Source organism: Nanorana parkeri, unplaced genomic scaffold, assembly GCF_000935625.1.
Source record: "Nanorana parkeri isolate BGI_ZX_2015 unplaced genomic scaffold, ASM93562v1 scaffold439, whole genome shotgun sequence".
NCBI lineage: Eukaryota > Metazoa > Chordata > Amphibia > Anura > Dicroglossidae > Nanorana > Nanorana parkeri.
In genome coordinates this window covers 262,983-280,627 of record NW_017306707.1, presented here as the reverse complement: position 1 = coordinate 280,627, position 17,645 = coordinate 262,983, and the positions used below count along the sequence as shown (strand labels likewise).

The 17,645-nt window shown below is 45.5% G+C and overlaps 1 protein-coding gene across 2 annotated transcripts; it reads right to left on the bottom strand.

Annotated features, from left to right (window-relative positions):
- Nucleotides 1–452: 452 nt before the first annotated feature.
- On the bottom strand, nt 453–9,370 carry PDP1 (pyruvate dehyrogenase phosphatase catalytic subunit 1). 2 transcript variants are annotated; one of them, XM_018560204.1, is made up of 2 exons: nt 9,151–9,370; nt 453–2,101 (listed from the first exon to the last, which is right to left on the bottom strand). In XM_018560204.1, exons 1-2 carry the CDS (start codon nt 9,206–9,208, stop codon nt 462–464), a joined length of 1,698 nt encoding a protein of 565 aa, XP_018415706.1. In that variant the 5' UTR covers nt 9,209–9,370; the 3' UTR covers nt 453–461. The 2 variants fall into 2 exon arrangements, with proteins under 2 accessions (XP_018415706.1, XP_018415707.1); XM_018560205.1 differs by having other exon boundaries at nt 9,331–9,340.
- Nucleotides 9,371–17,645: the final 8,275 nt, after the last annotated feature.

Here is a 17,645-nt window from a genome sequence, read left to right as displayed (position 1 = left end):
TAACGCTCAAGCAACCAGAAAGTACAGTTATTCAGCACCTACCGATACACAGATAACTGGGAGTATAATGTGTAAATATCCCTCTCTCTCACATGAACCAGGTAGGTATTTGGAGTGAAAATAGGCTTTGGTTAATCTAATGTGTAAATCATCCATTATATGCTTTGTTTGCATTGGCGTCCGTACATTAGATAATATTGATGCACAATATCTATATGAATATTCCCTGCACATCTCAACATTTCTTCCAACAAAGTAAGGTGCATAGTATGCAGGCAATCCCGAATCACAAAATGACGTAAACCATACATACATTACATACATACATACATACATACATACGTATACAAGGAGTAGAAAAGGGACAAGATGAAGATGAGACTTCCTCCCATGGGTCATCCATAAACAGCGCTTTTTTTATAGGTTTAAAACTGAACCAGAGGAGCTTAACGTAGGTAGGTTCATACGTTTTGACATGCTCCGATTACATGAGAATTAAACGGCACAACTATGATTGTGATATCATCTCTGTACATCCGTGCCAGTTCTTCTGGAAGACTCAGCATTTTTGACAATCGCTCATGGTCAACAGTCCCAAACTCGTTATTGCCCACTGCATGCCGTATAAGATGCGTAGCTGCATTTTGATCTTCAAACACAGACGATATTCTGGCCCTCCTATCAGTAAGAAGGCCCTGCATCTGTCCCAGGGTGACTTTGTAGCCTCCTACTGCTATGGGCTGCTGATGGTGAACACCAGTAAGGTATTCTCCAACAATTTTCACAATATCCTGTCTGTGCATGGTCTCCCAAAGACCATCTGTGGCTAGAATAAGGAACTTGTCTTTAGGCCGTAACTTGTGATAAATGACTTCCGGTTCTGCGGATAAGTATGGTGGAGTGTGGTAGTTGGGAGGGATGAATTTTGTGTATTCATTATCATTCAGTTGGTCAGGACCCGACTCAACTACACGTTTCTGGAGGTCAATGCTCCATTTAAATTTGACATCTCCAAAAGCTCTGAAAGGCATGAGCAATCCTAAGAGTCTGTCTTGTTTCACAACGCTCTTCTCTTCCTTCGGATGCTCTGACCTAAGTCGTTTCACCTCTGAATCGTTTTGAGCATTATGGTCATGAGACATGGTTACAGCAGACCAAGAGCCATCTTCCTCTTGGACACCAAGCAAGGCTCGGCTATCTCCTGTATTTGCCACATGCAAGTTCACGCCATCCACATGCGCCACACATGCAGTCGCCCCTGAAAAGGCCACTCGCAAGACCCAGTAGTTCAAAAAGGAGTTAGGATCACCTACTTGAGCTTCTAATGACAAGTCATTGTCAAGCCTCTTGAACGAATTTATCAGTGCTTCCTTGACATCCGTGCTCTCCCCTGCATTAAGATCAATGAGTTCTTGCCAATAGGTCCGTAAACTATTGAAGTAGAGTTTGGAAGCCTCTTTGCTGAAGTAATCATTTGGATGCTTATGCCACTGCAAAATTGGCAATAGAGCCCGACCACTTTCCACAGCATGTTCAATCTCAAGGAGAGTCTCCTGAGGTAGCAATGATACAGCAATATAATAGAACAGTCTCTCACTGACTGCCTGAGCGCATGCACAACCTGCATGACCATCAAACACACCAAGTAGCATGCCTCTTGTCTGTAAGCATGTGGCAGCACTTCGGCGGTCTTCAATTGGGGCATTCGCTGGTAACTGATTACTATCAAATCCAAGGATGGAACTGATATTCTTACCATCAAATTCTGGCACTTTGAAACTATATTCATTGGCTTTCAAGATGCTATTGACCTGAGGAGGAGTCAAGTAAAATCTCTGTGGCGTAGTTACATATCTCCTCAGCTGTGCACAATGCAAATTGGGCCGACAAAACGTTGACGCAAACCTGCCATCTCCTAAGCATCGACTGGGCTTCACGGGCTGGTATGCAGACCGACAGCAAAGAGGCTTGTGATGGCAGTAACACATGGAACTGCATATCCTGCCAATCTCACAATTTCTTATGAGAGGAAAGAGGAGCTGTGAAGGGACAGACATTGCCTCAAGTAATAACGATGGAGAACAACTTCTGCTTGGAAAACCTGCAAGGTAGAAAGAAAAATAGATCAGCTTTCCACAGCACAAATATACATTAAAAAAAAAAAAAAAGGAAAGGATTGTAATAATATAAAAGGGTATACTGCTATCCGGTTCAAACCCAACAGCACAATAGCTTGATTTTCTAGCACATCTGTGCTACATATAAAAGGGTACCTCTATTCAAACAGCTATATTTGCAGCAAAGAGACATACAGGAACTATTCTAATCTGTCACAAGACCTGTAAAGTAACCCTCTAACCCCAACTAAGCTATATCGTATGCACAGTAAATGGTTTCCTGCAAAAATACTTTTTGCCAGGCACTCTGGCAGACTGAACTTGCTGCACCTTGGCTATGGCTTTCCTGCATTTCCACCATGTCTCCCTGCTGATCCCAAAGTCCTGCATCAGACATCCGTCACAGACAATATCCGCTTCAGAAGAGACATAATGAAGAAGAAAAGAAAGCTTGGAGGTAAGTGCACTTTACACTTACCTCCCATTGTCCTTATTTCTCATTGTCACCGGCTTTAGAAGAGTCTTGCAGTCAGTCATGAAATGTGGCTGTTTGTCACCAGACCCTTTTGATAGGATGAACCCATGACTCAGCCAACTAGCAAAAGCCTTATACCTAATAATGTCTTACCTCTGCCAGCTTCTTTAGTGTACGTCTAAAATAAAACAAGCGGTCTGGTTAAGCACTAGACACTTACAGGCAGGTAAAATAGAGCAGTCCAAGCCGATAAAACAGGTTTTTTTTTTTATTGCCCATAGTAACCAATCAGCGTCTCTGTTTCATTTTCAAATCTTAACTGAAAAAACTGAAGAGAGAAGCCAATTAAATCCTCCCCCACATTATCTTTTGAGTTATACATTTGTTTTGATAAATGCAAACATACACCACTTAAGCAAGATAAGAAATTCAAAAAGGGAAGACAAGCTGCAACGTGAATAAACAAACATTAATAACAAAAATCATTATATGCAAGAAGTGGGATTGACTGAACACTTGGAATGCCCCCAAATGACATGGAACTGACCAAGAGACAGGTTAGTGCTGGAATTTTGTACATGGCAGAACCATACATAAAAAACTATTTTGGTGACAGTTTGTATTATAGGAATTCAACAAACATGAAGAAAAATGGCAAAGAATTCTAAAAAAAACAAATGCTAAAACTAAACTCAGTGGAATACTAGAAGATGAACATTAGCATAAGCTCAGAAACAAATACAGCATTATGTTCCATCAACAAAAACTCTAGGATGACGCACAAGGCAATGCCATGTTTCTACTAGACACAAAAATAATAAAAAAGGAGTAAGGACAAGAATAAACTGCATTGCTGGGATCTTATTGCAATGCCTGAAGGAAAAACTTCCTGGACAAGACATGCATGCCACTTCTGTCTTATAGAAGACTTACAGAGCCCAACACGAAAGGTGAAACTGCCTGCTCTGTTGAATAATCTCCATGTATTTTTAGGCCTTGTTCACACCAAGCGCGTTCCAGGAGCAGAGCAGTTACAGACCGGAGGAAAACTGCGTCCAATGTATTCCAATGGTATTTTTAGCTCCAGTTCACATCGCAGCGTTCCGTTCCAGAGCAGGTAAAAAAAAAACCTGCAGCAGGCCCTATTTTACCTGCTCTGGAACGCATGCAAACGCGTCAAAAACACATGCAAAAACACTGGAACGCACTGAAAGCCCATTTTAAACGGCCCAGAACGCATGAAAAACGCGGCAAGACCCACTGCACTGCGTGTGCAGAAACTCATGCAGATCTGCTCTGCATTTGGTGTGAACAAGGCCTTAGACTACGTAACTAAAGCTTGCTAGGGAGGTTCTGGAGGTTGTAAATAGGGATGCACCGATACCAAGTACATTACTCGGTACAAGTACAAATACTTTTCGCGCTCCAAGACTAGACAGCTGTCATTTGTAAGGAGCACAGGGAGCTCCTGGGATTTGTACATCTCTGTTTTAATGTACGATTTTGTTTTTATAAATATAAATAAAAGGGATGCACAGATACCAGTTTTGTGAGTACGAGTACTGATACTTGCCCAAGTACTCACAGATACAAGTACTGATAAATTTTTGTTTATTGTCATGTGACAGTTTTTCTAAAACAATACAGACTAATGATTTCAAGACAGTGGTGGAGTGCCAGAGCCAGGTCTCAGCTGCAACCGCTGCCACCCTGGTAGTGCCAAGTATCTGTACTGGTATCCGAAAAGTATCGGTGCATCCCTGGTTGCAAATATTCAATTTTATGCAGCCAACTTGAAATGTGGGCAGCAAGAATATTATAATATTTTGTAGGCGTCCCGTTTGCATTTATTGAATATAAAAACAGCATTGATAAACACAACCCAAATTTACTTTAGCGTAGACCTTTTATGGACTCTACTAGACTTCATGCCCCGAGTCATTTGGATTATACTTTACATACAATGGACACTAAAGGGCTAAGCACTCAATTTTGGCACCTGTACAGAATACACTTACAAAGCTGTGTGCATGCAGCCGTCAGCTACATGCATCTCTAGCCTTGTATATGAACACAAATTAATAACTATGTAGAGCAATGGCCAACAATCCATTCAATGTATATCCAGCCAGTAGGCCCTCAATACATAGCTGTTAGATTTTGGATCTGCTGAACAAAATAAACCAAGGCTGACCACAGGCCTGTTGATCTTGTACAGTGGTTGGTACATTTCAGATGTGAAAAATAAAAAATAAAAATAAACTGCAAGACTAAAATTCTGCCAAATCATAAAAACAATAAATACATACTCTCTACAGACTGCAGGCTTAAACTGGAAGAAACAAATGCCTCATCTTTGATGTCTGTCCTATTACTGGTGTAAGAGGGACATGTAGTTCCCTAGTGGGGGAACTTGTGCCCCATTTTTCATATCAGTAGGAGGAACTGTGCCCCATCCTTGGAAGACATAAGTGTACCACGGGCCAGATGAATGTAGGTAAAGGATTGCAGTTTGGAGACCATTGGTCTTTACATTGGGGTAATGGTAACCAAGTACAGGGCAACATGGATGATATTCTACCCAAGTCTGCCTGAGGCTGGGTTCATACCATTTTCCGGACCAGATCTGGAACATAGTGCATTGCCTTTTTGCTGCGATTTTACCGCGATTGGAATTTAAAGCTTAAAATGGTCTTAGGCCCCATTCACACTAAGCTACACTTACCTCGAGCGGATCCGCGCGGCCGGGATAGCGCGACCGTTTCGGGGCGACGTTCCAGCGACGATCGCACAACCTTCACCGTCGGGCTGCATGCAAAAATAGAAAAATCGTGCGACATCCGTGGGAAAAAGGGTCCCGCACAAGCGACATGGAGCTGTTCAATAGAACAGCTCCATTGAAAATCATTGGACAGCGACTTCTCGCAATGTCGCGCGGCGAAATTGCGAGATTAAACGCCCAGTGTGAATGGGCACTTACAGGTACGTTCCATGCATTTTTTTATGCGTTCCAGTGCATTCCAGACCAGACAAAATAGGACAGGCAGTATTTTTCTGGTCTGGTCCGGAACACGCTGGTGGGAACAGAGGCCAGAAATAGCATAGGGATACATTTTGGGTCCGGATGTGGTGTGAATGGGCCCCGAGGACTAAGGGCTTCTTCACACCATGTCTGGATCCTGTCCTGTCCAGACCAGAACAGTTAGTTCCCGGACCAAAAAATCCCAATGTATCACTATGGTATTTCTGGGCTCTGTTCACACCAGCGCATTTCTTTCAGGTCCAGAAAAAAAAATATACTGCTCATCTCATTTTCTCTGGTCAGGAATACACTGGAAACGCATACAAATGCACTGGACTGCACCTGAAAGCCCATTTTAGGCACACACAAAAAACCAGCAACATCGTAGTAAATTTGCAGCAAAAATGCATTGCGTTTGCAGATCTGCTCCGGACATGGTGTGAACAAGCCCTGAAATTTAGACCCAATGGAAATGTAGAGAGAGAAGTGCCTGCAATACTCTACCATCTAAGCACCCTGGAGATGATCTCTTCTGCACTCTCAGAATGTTCTTTGTTGTTCTGGATTGGCTGTTCAGACACTGAAAAAGCACTGACATCCTAGGAATGTGTGACTAGGCCACATTGTGCCAGCTTTGAAATGCTGTCATGACAGAAAGGCAATGCGAGCCCACAGTGTCAGAATTGGCCTAGATGCTGCAGGCAATATTCCAAAGGTGCAGCACAGCAAATGCTCTGCACTGAGCTTGTTTTCACTAGCCGGAGAGCCAATTTTTAGGCCTACCGTGTGCTAACCTTGCAGTGACAGTGTTTACATGATGTATGGGGAGCTATAATGCAGCGAAAGAGTTAAGGGAGTTGTCAAGCCTGTATTGTAAAAAATATATTTTGTAGATCTCTGCAATATTTGCACATTTCACCAGTGCAAGAACAGAAAAATAACTGCTGGTGTGCTAGAAATAATAGTGTGCTCCTACCTGCCTCCAACCCCCGCCCTGCAAGGGTTGAGTGCTCAAATAAAGGAGATATGCGCACCCGATTCTCGGCCCTGCAGCAGTCACCTCTCTCCCCTCTGCGTCCTCATGTCTAATACAATGGGCCTATATAAGACATCATGACGTCAGCGTCCTTAGACCACCGGAGACCAGGGAAGAAGCTGTGGGGACCTGCCTAAAAGCCGGGGAGACGACAGGGACGAAGATCAGGTGAGTAATACAACTTTATCTGAGACCCCTAGACAAAAGGAGTAGATAACCCTTGCAATGTAGCAAACACATCATTTTCATTACATAGGAGGGGTTGGTGGAGTACAGGGGAAGAGGATTTGTAGTTTATAACAGAGGCAGATAATATAGTGATCCGTCACGGAGGGGCAGGCAGATCCGTCACGGAGGGGCAGGCAGATCCGTCACGGAGGGGCAGGCAGATCCGTCACGGAGGGGCAGGCAGATCCGTCACGGAGGGGCAGGCAGATCCGTCACGGAGGGGCAGGCAGATCCGTCACGGAGGGGCAGGCAGATCCGTCACGGAGGGGCAGGCAGATCCGTCACGGAGGGGCAGGCAGATACGTCACGACTCGAGGGGCAGGCAGATACGTCACGACTCGAGGGGCAGGCAGATACGTCACGACTCGAGGGGCAGGCAGATACGTCACGACTCGAGGGACAGGCAGATACGTCACGAGGGACAGGCAGATTTAGTCCTTGGATAAGTAGTTTGTTTTTGTAATTTCCACACCCCCGTGACCTCATTTTTGGGGGGGGACATAACGTTGCTGAACCTAGACCTGACCTACTGATGCAACCCCAGAACAGAACACTTATCCAATGGAAGGCTCGGACCAATCTGCTTAGCTAATTCAGGACTTATTTTTTGGCCAGGCGGTGTATGTTTTCTCTGGGTGTATCTGCAAATCCCAGGCCTGCTGTATGATGAAGCTGGGAAGAAGATACAACCATGCCTGCCTGAACAAAAACATATACAGTATATAGAGCCAGGCTTTACAAGGCATGCACATACCCTGCAGGGCTCAGTAATGTGTGTTCCCTATATAGGCAGATAGGATACACAATGCTCTGCAGGAACTAAACCCTCCTATTCAAATAATGGTGTAGGACATTCCCCCCATAGCTGAAAGGCTTGTCTTCTTCTCACTCATTAAAAACATACATCTCTGTAAACGGTTCTCCTGCCACTTCTATGTATGTGCACCCATGCCCAGAAGTGAGAGTGAACAGCTGCTTATTGTCATGTGACAGGGGAGAAAGGACTACAGGCTCCAGCATGCAAAGTACATCAGCTGAAGTACGCATGCTCAACAGGAATGAGAGGAAGCATGCAGAAGCGCAGACTGTGCGCCGTGTCCCACTGTGCACGCAAAAGCCAGACATGACAGCGGGGTGTTAACGATTGTCCAAATACAAAAGGGAAGGATGCATTCTTGCTGGAAACTTGGTGAGCTTTGTGTATTCCTTCCAGATCTGTGCAGTAATCAGTGTGATACTTCCAGTGATAAAGACCGCTCACTGCTGCTCTCTCTCCTTGTGCAGGGTGACTGGTCTACTCTCCGCCCCTTCTGTAGTTTTCTGCAGGCAGCCTGTAGTGGGTGGAGCCTTCCTAGAATACAGACCAAACACAGCTGCCCTCTCTCCTTGTGCAGGGTGACTGGTCTACTCTCCACCCCTTCTGTAGTTTTCTGCAGGCAGCCTGTAGTGGGTGGAGCCTTCCTAGAATACAGACCAAACACTGCTGCCCTCTGTCCTTGTGCAGGGTGACAGATTTTGACTCTGGCCCCCTCCTGTAGTTTTCTGCAGTGGGTGGGGCCTGCTGGATCCCTCCTGCAGCTCTGTGATGATGTCACTACTCTGTTTTGAAGTTAATACCTGGGTTTGTAAACATATTGGTGCTCACAACACAGGTTTATATACTTTTTAGCTATTAAAAGGATATATTTAAATTAAAGTATTTGTGGCCAGCGTTCGGCTTTAATGGGCTAGTTAAATTTATCCCCGCCCCCCCCCAAAAATATAGCCTCCCCAACACTCTCCATCCCACCCTAGGTCCCTAAGCCACTTATCAGTATGGATGACCCACGCTGGCCACCCACACTAGCCGGTGTAACGTTTGAGGATCTTGAAAACTTTACTAGTCTGGGACTCCATCATGGAAGAGGGCTCAGAAGAGATTCAAATTGGACAGCACAGACATGTGACCACAACTGGGCAGCTGCGATTGGTCATCCCACCCACACTGACCAATGATAATTTTTTCGGAGCCTTCTTTCTTCCAGGACAGTGTATTAGAAGGAAGAAGAGATTAATTGGTCATCACGGTTACTAGATGCACTGACCAATTAACACCTATCATTGCGACCATTATGTTTTGTAATGCCAGCATCAGTATGCCAGCTGGCATGGGTGAGGGTCATCATTACAGATAATTGCAGTGGGGTGGAGGGGTTGACCTTTTTATTTTAGTGATAAGGTGGACTAACCCTTTAAGCTGGGGGGGCGGTGCTGCAAGGAGAAGGATACATACCGATCCGCCTGGGCCCGGGGCACACACACATTCTCCTGTCACAACAAGCTGAGAACATCCACAAGCGGCAGCCGCACGGCGGACAGGACAGAGCGGCGCAGGAGAAACAGGGGGACGGTCCGACATGGAAGACACACAAGAGATAGCAGCAGAGACGCACAGACAGTCACTAGGGTGTACCTGCGGCCCCTCTTCAGCCTGAGCGGCCACCGTACATACACCGGCCAGCACACAGCCACCGTACACTGCCCGCTGCGGCCGCCCTTCCGCCGAACACAGCGAATCTCCGTGACGTCACAAGCAACGATCGTCCTTCAGAGACTTCTACGTTCAGAAATGGAGCTGACTGTTCGCCACACCCTCCTCCCCTCCAATGGTTGCGCCCGCTAGTCAACTGGACACGCCTCGCTGTGCTGTGAGTGGCCAGTGAGGCAGCTATGCTCCCGCCCCTCCCTGAGCGGCTCTTTGAAGTGCGGTTATAATGGGTATAGGCGGGTGATGGTCGGTCGGAGGGTGCGGAGTGACCGGGGGAAGCAAGGATAGGGAGGTCCCGGTTTGTGCACAGCCGAGGGACGGCTGCAGAATACTGATCATGATGACTGTAGAGGGGGGACCGGCCATGAGAGAGCTTATTATTGCTGAGACATGTGTGGTCACAGGAGGAGCCTGTACAGGATTCACACCGGCTACAAGGGATCTCTATAGAGCAGAATACAGGCGGTGTTGGCACTATGGCTGATTTCTAACATAATTGGTCTAAAAGATGACCAACCACCAGTTAAAAGCCGACTCCATTAAACAAAAACTACAAAACACAGACATTTCCCAGCACACGTATCAACTAGCCTGCAACAAAACCAATTACAAAGGCTACCCTTTCCGGGCCCCTCCTACTGCAAGGGTTAAATGCTCATTAAAGGAACACTAAACTCAGGAGTTTACTCTTAAAAATACATTCATGTATCTCAACTATTAAAGGGTTTCTAAAGCCTCTGTTTTTTTTTCATATATCCACTGCTAGCAAGCAGTGGATATATGCAAAAAGTTAGTTAAAAAACCCGCTTTAACAGCGTCTTAAACTTACCCCGTCTTTGCCGCTCGTTCCTGCCCGAAAATCCCAAACTGCTCGGGCGGCCGCAAAGCATCTTGGGGCGGGCGCATGTGCAGTTTGGATTTTCGTCCGAGAGACGCAAGGTAAGTCTATGGACGTGCACCCGCATGCAGACACCGTGGGACAGGAAGTGCCAGCAAGTACAGAGGAGTCAGCGCTGGATCGGAGACCCGCAGCAGCGCTGGAGAGAAGGCTGAAAAGGACAGGAAAGAAGAGGAAGATCAGATTAAGAGACATCATTTAAGGTAAGTGCTTTATTTAACATTGGGGGGAGGGAAACAATTTTTTACTTTAATGTCACTAATAAAAATTATCTTATTTGTGTATCACTCGGCTGTAGATCCTCAAATCATCTCTGAATTGGTGCTGACACTGTCCTTCCTTCTGGAGGGTGGCTACTTTTGTTCCCCATTTTCCCTGTGTGTGTTATAATGTAGCCAACGCTCCAAGATCGCTCCTGTGATGGACTACAATCTCCTGTTTAGTTTACTCATTTGTATTGAGATTGTAGTCCATCATGGGAGTGAGCTTGGAGCGGTGAGCTTTAGTGTCACTTTAAGTCTAGAGGTGGCATAATACTTAACTGATCCCTCACTCCAGCAGACTCCCTCCATCTGTGCGACCGATCCCCCAAAGGTTCTCTAAGGTGTTCCTGGCTGGTGCTGATATACTGAAAGTTTTGGTTCTGCTGCATTTTTGTATTGTACTGCAACAACACTGAAGAGAGAGTGGGAGTAAAATAAGCCCTATCATTGGTGTCAGAGGCCGTAATAATAAACCCCAGCATTGGAGTCAGTAGATACAATGATAACCCCCAGCATTGGTGTCAGTGGGCACAATAATAACCCCCAGCATTGGTGTCAGTGGGCACAATAATAACCCGCAGCATTGGAGTCAGTAGATACAATGTTAACCCCACAGCATTGGTGTCAGTGGGCACAATAATAACCCCCAGCATTGGTGTCAGTTGGCACAATACTAACCCCCAGCATTGGTGTCAGTGGGCACAATAATAACCCCCAGCATTGGTGTCAGTGGGCACAATAATAACCCCCAGCATTGGTGTCAGTGGGCACAATAATAACCCCCAGCATTGGTGTCAGTGGTCACAATACTAACCCCCAGCATTGGTGTCAGTGGGCACAATAATAACCCCCAGCATTGGTGTCAGTGGGCACAATAATAACCCCCAGCATTGGTGTCAGTGGTCACAATAATAACCCCCAGCATTGGTGTCAGTGGTCACAATACTAACCCCCAGCATTGGTGTCAGTGGGCACAATAATAACCCGCAGCATTGGAGTCAGTAGATACAATGTTAACCCCACAGCATTGGTGTCAGTGGGCACAATAATAACCCCCAGCATTGGTGTCAGTTGGCACAATACTAACCCCCAGCATTGGTGTCAGTGGGCACAATAATAACCCCCAGCATTGGTGTCAGTTGGCACAATACTAACCCCCAGCATTGGTGTCAGTGGGCACAATAATAACCCCCAGCATTGGTGTCAGTGGGCACAATAATAACCCCCAGCATTGGTGTCAGTGGGCACAATAATAACCCCCAGCATTGGTGTCAGTGGGCACAATAATAACCCCCAGCATTGGTGTCAGTGGGCACAATAATAACCCGCAGCATTGGTGTCAGTAGGCACAATACTAACCCCCAGCATTGGTGTCAGTGGGCACAATAATAACCCCCAGCATTGGTGTCAGTGGGCACAATAATAACCCCAAGTTTTGGTGTCAGTGTCCACAATAATAACCCCCAGCATTGGTGTCAGTGGGCACAATAATAACCCCACGTTTTGGTGTCAGTGTCCACAATAATAACCCCCCAACTTTGGTTTTAGTGGCTGTGATAATAACCCCCAGCATTGGTGTCAGTGAACACAATAATAACCCTCTTTATTGGTGATCAGTTGCAGTGCTATTTAAATGCCCCCATTTGTGGTCAGTGGAAAGGTTTTTTACCCCCCCCATTTGTGTTAAATGTAACTGCCCCCTTCCCCAGTAGGGGTTACTTAGCTGATCACATACTCCTATGCCACTGTGTCTGCCTCTCTCCAATGAGGCCTGGACTTTACTTGTACTGTCAGGTAGAGAGACCTCTCTGCCTGACAGTCCAGTCTATTTTTTAGTAACTGGTGCTTGGACGCAGAAAGCGTTTCAGCACCCGGCACCTCACTGCCACTCTGCTGCCCTCTGGTTGCCTATAGATGGTGTACCCAGCTCAGAAAAGAGTGTACAACACATTTAATGCGGGTGGGCCGCGTGTTGGGCACCAGGGGACACAGAGAGCCATAGGGTTGCATGTTGGGTACCATGGGTGCAGGAGGTTTAGAATATCCGTCAGGTTACTATCAATATATATGTGTCCCTGTTAGGAAGATTTTTCTCAATTCCTGTTCTGTGCTGTAAAAACTGACAAAGGTTATACACCTTCCACATTCTACTAATAGCAAGTACTATAATGGCTCCCTGCATCCATGTTGCATAGAATCTCAGAGACTGCACAAGACATGAAGGGAAATCATAGCATAGAGCTGTTCAGTATGAATGGCACCCCAGAGCTCCTAACACAATCACTCTTCAGTGATGGATCAGAGAAGACAGTGAAGTCACAGCTCACACAGGCACTGTGCCATTCCTATAATTGACTATCACTTCTGGAAAAGTTGGCACCGTTGGTGCTGCCATGTGATTCACCCGCTCCTTGATGCCAGCGAAGATTTACAGTGACGATGGTTCACAGAAACCTATCACAGCCTTACTGCAGTTCAGAGAGGATTCCTAATTAGCTGGTGCTAATAATAAAGTGTGTTTAAATAATAAATCATACGGAATATTCAGAAATTCATGCTGTGCGCAGCATTGTGGAGGCGCCAGGGGCTACATATGACGTCCGCTAGTCTTATCAATATTAATGAGAGTCATCAAACAAGGTGTTTAGTGAAGAGACATTACCGTATGTTTGAAAACTGCCCATGGTAAAGTTATTCTTGTAATGTTTGCAGTGGTGTGCGATCCGTGACTGCCCGGTCATCGTGCACGAAACCGAGCGGATGGCTGGGTGGCCACGGAATCGCACACCACCACCGATTGTGCTGTCAGTGCCATTATTTTCTAATGGCACCCCAGTCGTGCCAGGCAGATTGCGTGTTTTCCTGCTGCAATACCGCCCGGGCGATCCCACATGATCACGGTGCATGTCGTGAAAATAGGTACATCTACCTTTTTTTTCAGCGATTGCCACACAGATGTAACCCCATACATGTGGATGCAACCGCTGTATGCAACCGCACACGATCGCACGTCCCGGGAATCCCCAAGTCTGCACCAACCCTAAAGGGTGAATTCACTTTCCTAAGTAATTTGGGAAAATGGAATTACCCGCACAAATCTCCCTCCCACTATACTTACCTTTCAGCAAACGGTCCTTCCCGTCCACCAGTACGGGTGTACTATCTGTACCTGTATTCTGAATTGCGCTCACAAATTGCAAGCACTCGTTGGTCAACGCGGTCACCTGACCGCACTGATAAATGAGAAGCGCTTCTTAGCACTGCTACATACGGTTTTGGTTAAAATTATTTTAAGTAGATTGTCATGAGGGACAAGTAGATTCAGCCCCCGCTTTAGTCCTTGGACAAGTAGTTTTTTCCAAAATTTCCACACCCCTGTATACAGTATATTGTTCATATGAACTTATAATAAAGTGCCTTATATACTGTATGTCACACATATGGTCTAACTCAGTCATTGTGTGCTTCTGTTTTTTAAATTGTACCAAGTGAATTATTGAATTATGGATGAGAAGCTACATTGGTAGACTTCAAAAGCTAAAGAAAGCCATCAGAAAGAAAAGACCATGGATAGATATCCGCACTATACAACTCCATCAGGATAGCGCACACCTATTATGCCACCAGTCAGGTGATTGGGCTGGTCAGTGGTCCCTTATCCACCCTACTGCCCAGATTTGGCATCATCTGACTTCTACCTGTTTGAGGAAATGAGGGATTGCATCCGTGGCACAAGATTTGAGGACCTGCACAAAGTTAAAGCAGCTCTGAAGCAGTAGAGAAAAAAGTAATAGGTAGAATTTTTCCAAACGGGATTCGATGCCTGGGTAAAATGGTGGCACAAAAGCATCGAACATAATGGGGACTATGTGGAGGGGTAAACTCTGAGTAGAGGAATTTAGAGGTCGACCGTATGTATGTTCATTTGTTTCCATCTCAGAACATACAGTATATTGTCCCAGGGGTAGCCACTGCACCCTATTTGTAAGGTATGAATATCCATAGAAAGCCAAATATGCACTCACAGGTCTTGTAGCAGAGATATGTCAAATGCATGAGCATTTTATCGTCAACATACCCTGCACTGCCATCAATTGATATTTTCTTCCCTGATGGCACTTTGGGCATATTCCAAGATGACAATGTCAGGATTCATCGGGCTCAGATTGTGAAAGAGTGGTTCAGGGAGCACGAGATCATTCTCACACATGGATTGGCCAACACATAGTCTAGACCTTAACCCATTGAGAATCTTTGGGATGTGCTTCAGAAGACTGTACACAGTGGTCTGACTCTTCCATCATCACTACAAGATCTTGGTAAAAAAATATTACAACTCTAGACAGAAATATAAATGTTGTGACATTGCATAAGCTTATTGAAACTATGCCACGGTGAATGTGTGCCGTAATAAAAGATAAAGGCGGTCTATTATCCCCTTCCATCCTCCTCTGGCTGCAGATCTTACCTGGCAAAGCAGTTATCACTGCTGAGATATCCTTTCCATCCTCCTCTGGCTGCAGATCTTACCTGGCAAAGCAGTTATCACTGCTTAGATTTCCTTCCCATCCTCCTCTGGCTGCAGATCCTCTGACCACTTGCACTGCTTATTCCTTCACAGCAGGCATCTATTCCACACCACAAGTGACCCCTAATGATCTGGGAGAAATTGTATCTGTTATGCTTCCTTCAGATGAAATCCACTGGAGCCTGAAGTTGCCTTGTACCTGGCTGTTAACCCTTCAGCAGCAACCATGCAAAACGAGGAACCTATTACAGATCCTTCCTGCAAATCAATCATACAAGATTGCATCCTTATCTGAACACTGCCTGCCAGTACTTTAAGGTCTTCTTTTGTTGTACCTCTGAACTGTGAGTTTATATCTAATTCAAACGTTATTGACTATTTAAGTTCACCTAAAGTTATCTGAGGAAGTGAAGTAACTATCCTCTAAAGAGTTCTGTAGATATTCCTCTGAACTGCTATTAAATGGCGAAGCTGTTTTTTGCAACCCTTTGGGGAGGAACTAACCCTTGATTATATCCGTAGCTGAGGTCCAAAATATCGAGATATTCATGCTGAGTGTTACACCGATCTGACTCATTTCTTTATGTGTAAACTTCAGCTACTGAGCTCTGTAAACAACAGGCTTTTTTCAACAGGTGGAAAGGAGAAACTGGAAAACTTGGAAAGAAGCCTAAATCTCTACCTGCTGCCTAAAAAAAAAAAAATAATTAATTGTCCAGTACTACATATTTAGCTGAATAAATACAAAAACAAATTATTTTTTTTGCTTATTTTATTTTTTAGTCCTGACCATTGCAAAATAACTACAATATATATGAAACCACGGTACATTCAGTTTAAAAGACGGTAAATTCCTTTCACTTGGCCAAACATTAATCATTTGTTGCCAGAGCCTAAAGAATTATAAGTATGCTCCTGGTCTTTTTGTACATGTTACGGCTGTAGAATGGAAAGGTCATGAAGATAAGCTATTTAAAACCTGCACATGCTGGTGGAGAACTAGCTTGTGATCAGACGGAGCTGAAGGAAACAGCAAGGACGTACAAATGTCTTATTAGCTCCCCTTCACGTCCCTTTTGTTATTTTATTATTCACTCACTTCACTTCATTATTCTGCTTCAGACGCATTTGTGATTCTTCATTCCCCTGGCAGGATGTTGAGGAAAGGAATGCAGTGTATCTGATTAGAATTAGTAATGTGTTCTTTGTGTTCTCCGAGTGTTAGAGTCCACATTGATTATAGATTAGCCTACAGGTCCAGATCATTTTACATCTATGAACTGACTGCTCTCTGAAGGTTTACACTTGTTTGCCTGCACAGGGTGACCCGGACCAGCTACTAGACACCAGTGTCTGTGTCATCCAACTGACATGGCAATGAGACTGTCATTCCACCACTGAAATACTCACATTAAAGCTGAACTCCGGGCAGATATAAAAGACACATTAATAAGGAAATATACTGTAAACGCTGTGCCCAAAAAAAGCCAGAAAGATGACAAAGGACCAGTCACCAGTATTGCCCATGGTCTCCCTGCAGTGGCGTCACAAGGGGTGACACTAAAATGACTGACAGTCATTTTGGTGTCACCCCCTATGAAAAGTTGGACACTCCGTCACGGACCGGGAGCCCGACATTGTCAGGAGGAGGGGACCCGGCAGCATACTTCATCCCGCCGGGTGAACGTCCCCTCCGGCGTCCATCACCACACTCCAAAGACATGCTGGAAGGTTAATTGCGTCCAGTCTAAATTGGCCCTGTATGTATGTGAAATAGGGACCTTAGACTGTTAGCTCCTTGAGGGCAGGGACTGATGTGAATGTGCACTATGTAAAGCACCGCGTAAATTGTTGGTGCTATATAAATACCAATGATAAATAAATAAAATATAGGTTAAAAGGAGAACTATGGGGTCAGTGCTTTTCCCCATAGTTCTCCTAAGGGTCACGGGAGGACACAAACTAGCGTCCTCCCATCACCCAAAGCTCAGTATACCGCGAGCTGTAGCTGAGACGCCGCAGCTGGGACGGATCCCGACATGACTGTCTGGACCCACCCAGCTGCGTGAGTGACAGCTGGCTCTGCCTATCTAGAGGCACAGCCAGCTGTACTCGCCCCTCCCCCGTCCTTTCTGCTAGGTCAGCGCTGGAGGATCGGAGAGGGGGAATCCCTGCAGGGAGCCGTGAGTGACAGTCATGGCTCTCTGCAGGGAGATGATGGAGAAGTGAGCGAGCGACGGTATGTGTTGGCTAGAACTATGAGGCTGAGTGATTTTCACTCACCTCATAGTTCTCCTTTAACCTCTCTGGCGGTATTCCCGAGTCTGGCTCGGGGTTAATTTTCACTACCAGGAGCGGTAACCCCGAGACAGACTCAGGAATGCACAGAAAAGTGTCACTTACCTTGTCCCTGCGAGCCCGCGGTGTCCTCTTCCTATTTTTTTTTTCCACTTAACTTTACTGCTATCACAGAGGGGGCTAATAAATCCCCCTATGTGATAGCAAAAGATGTGACAGGTCCTCTTTATGGAGACATCAGGGGTCTCCAAGA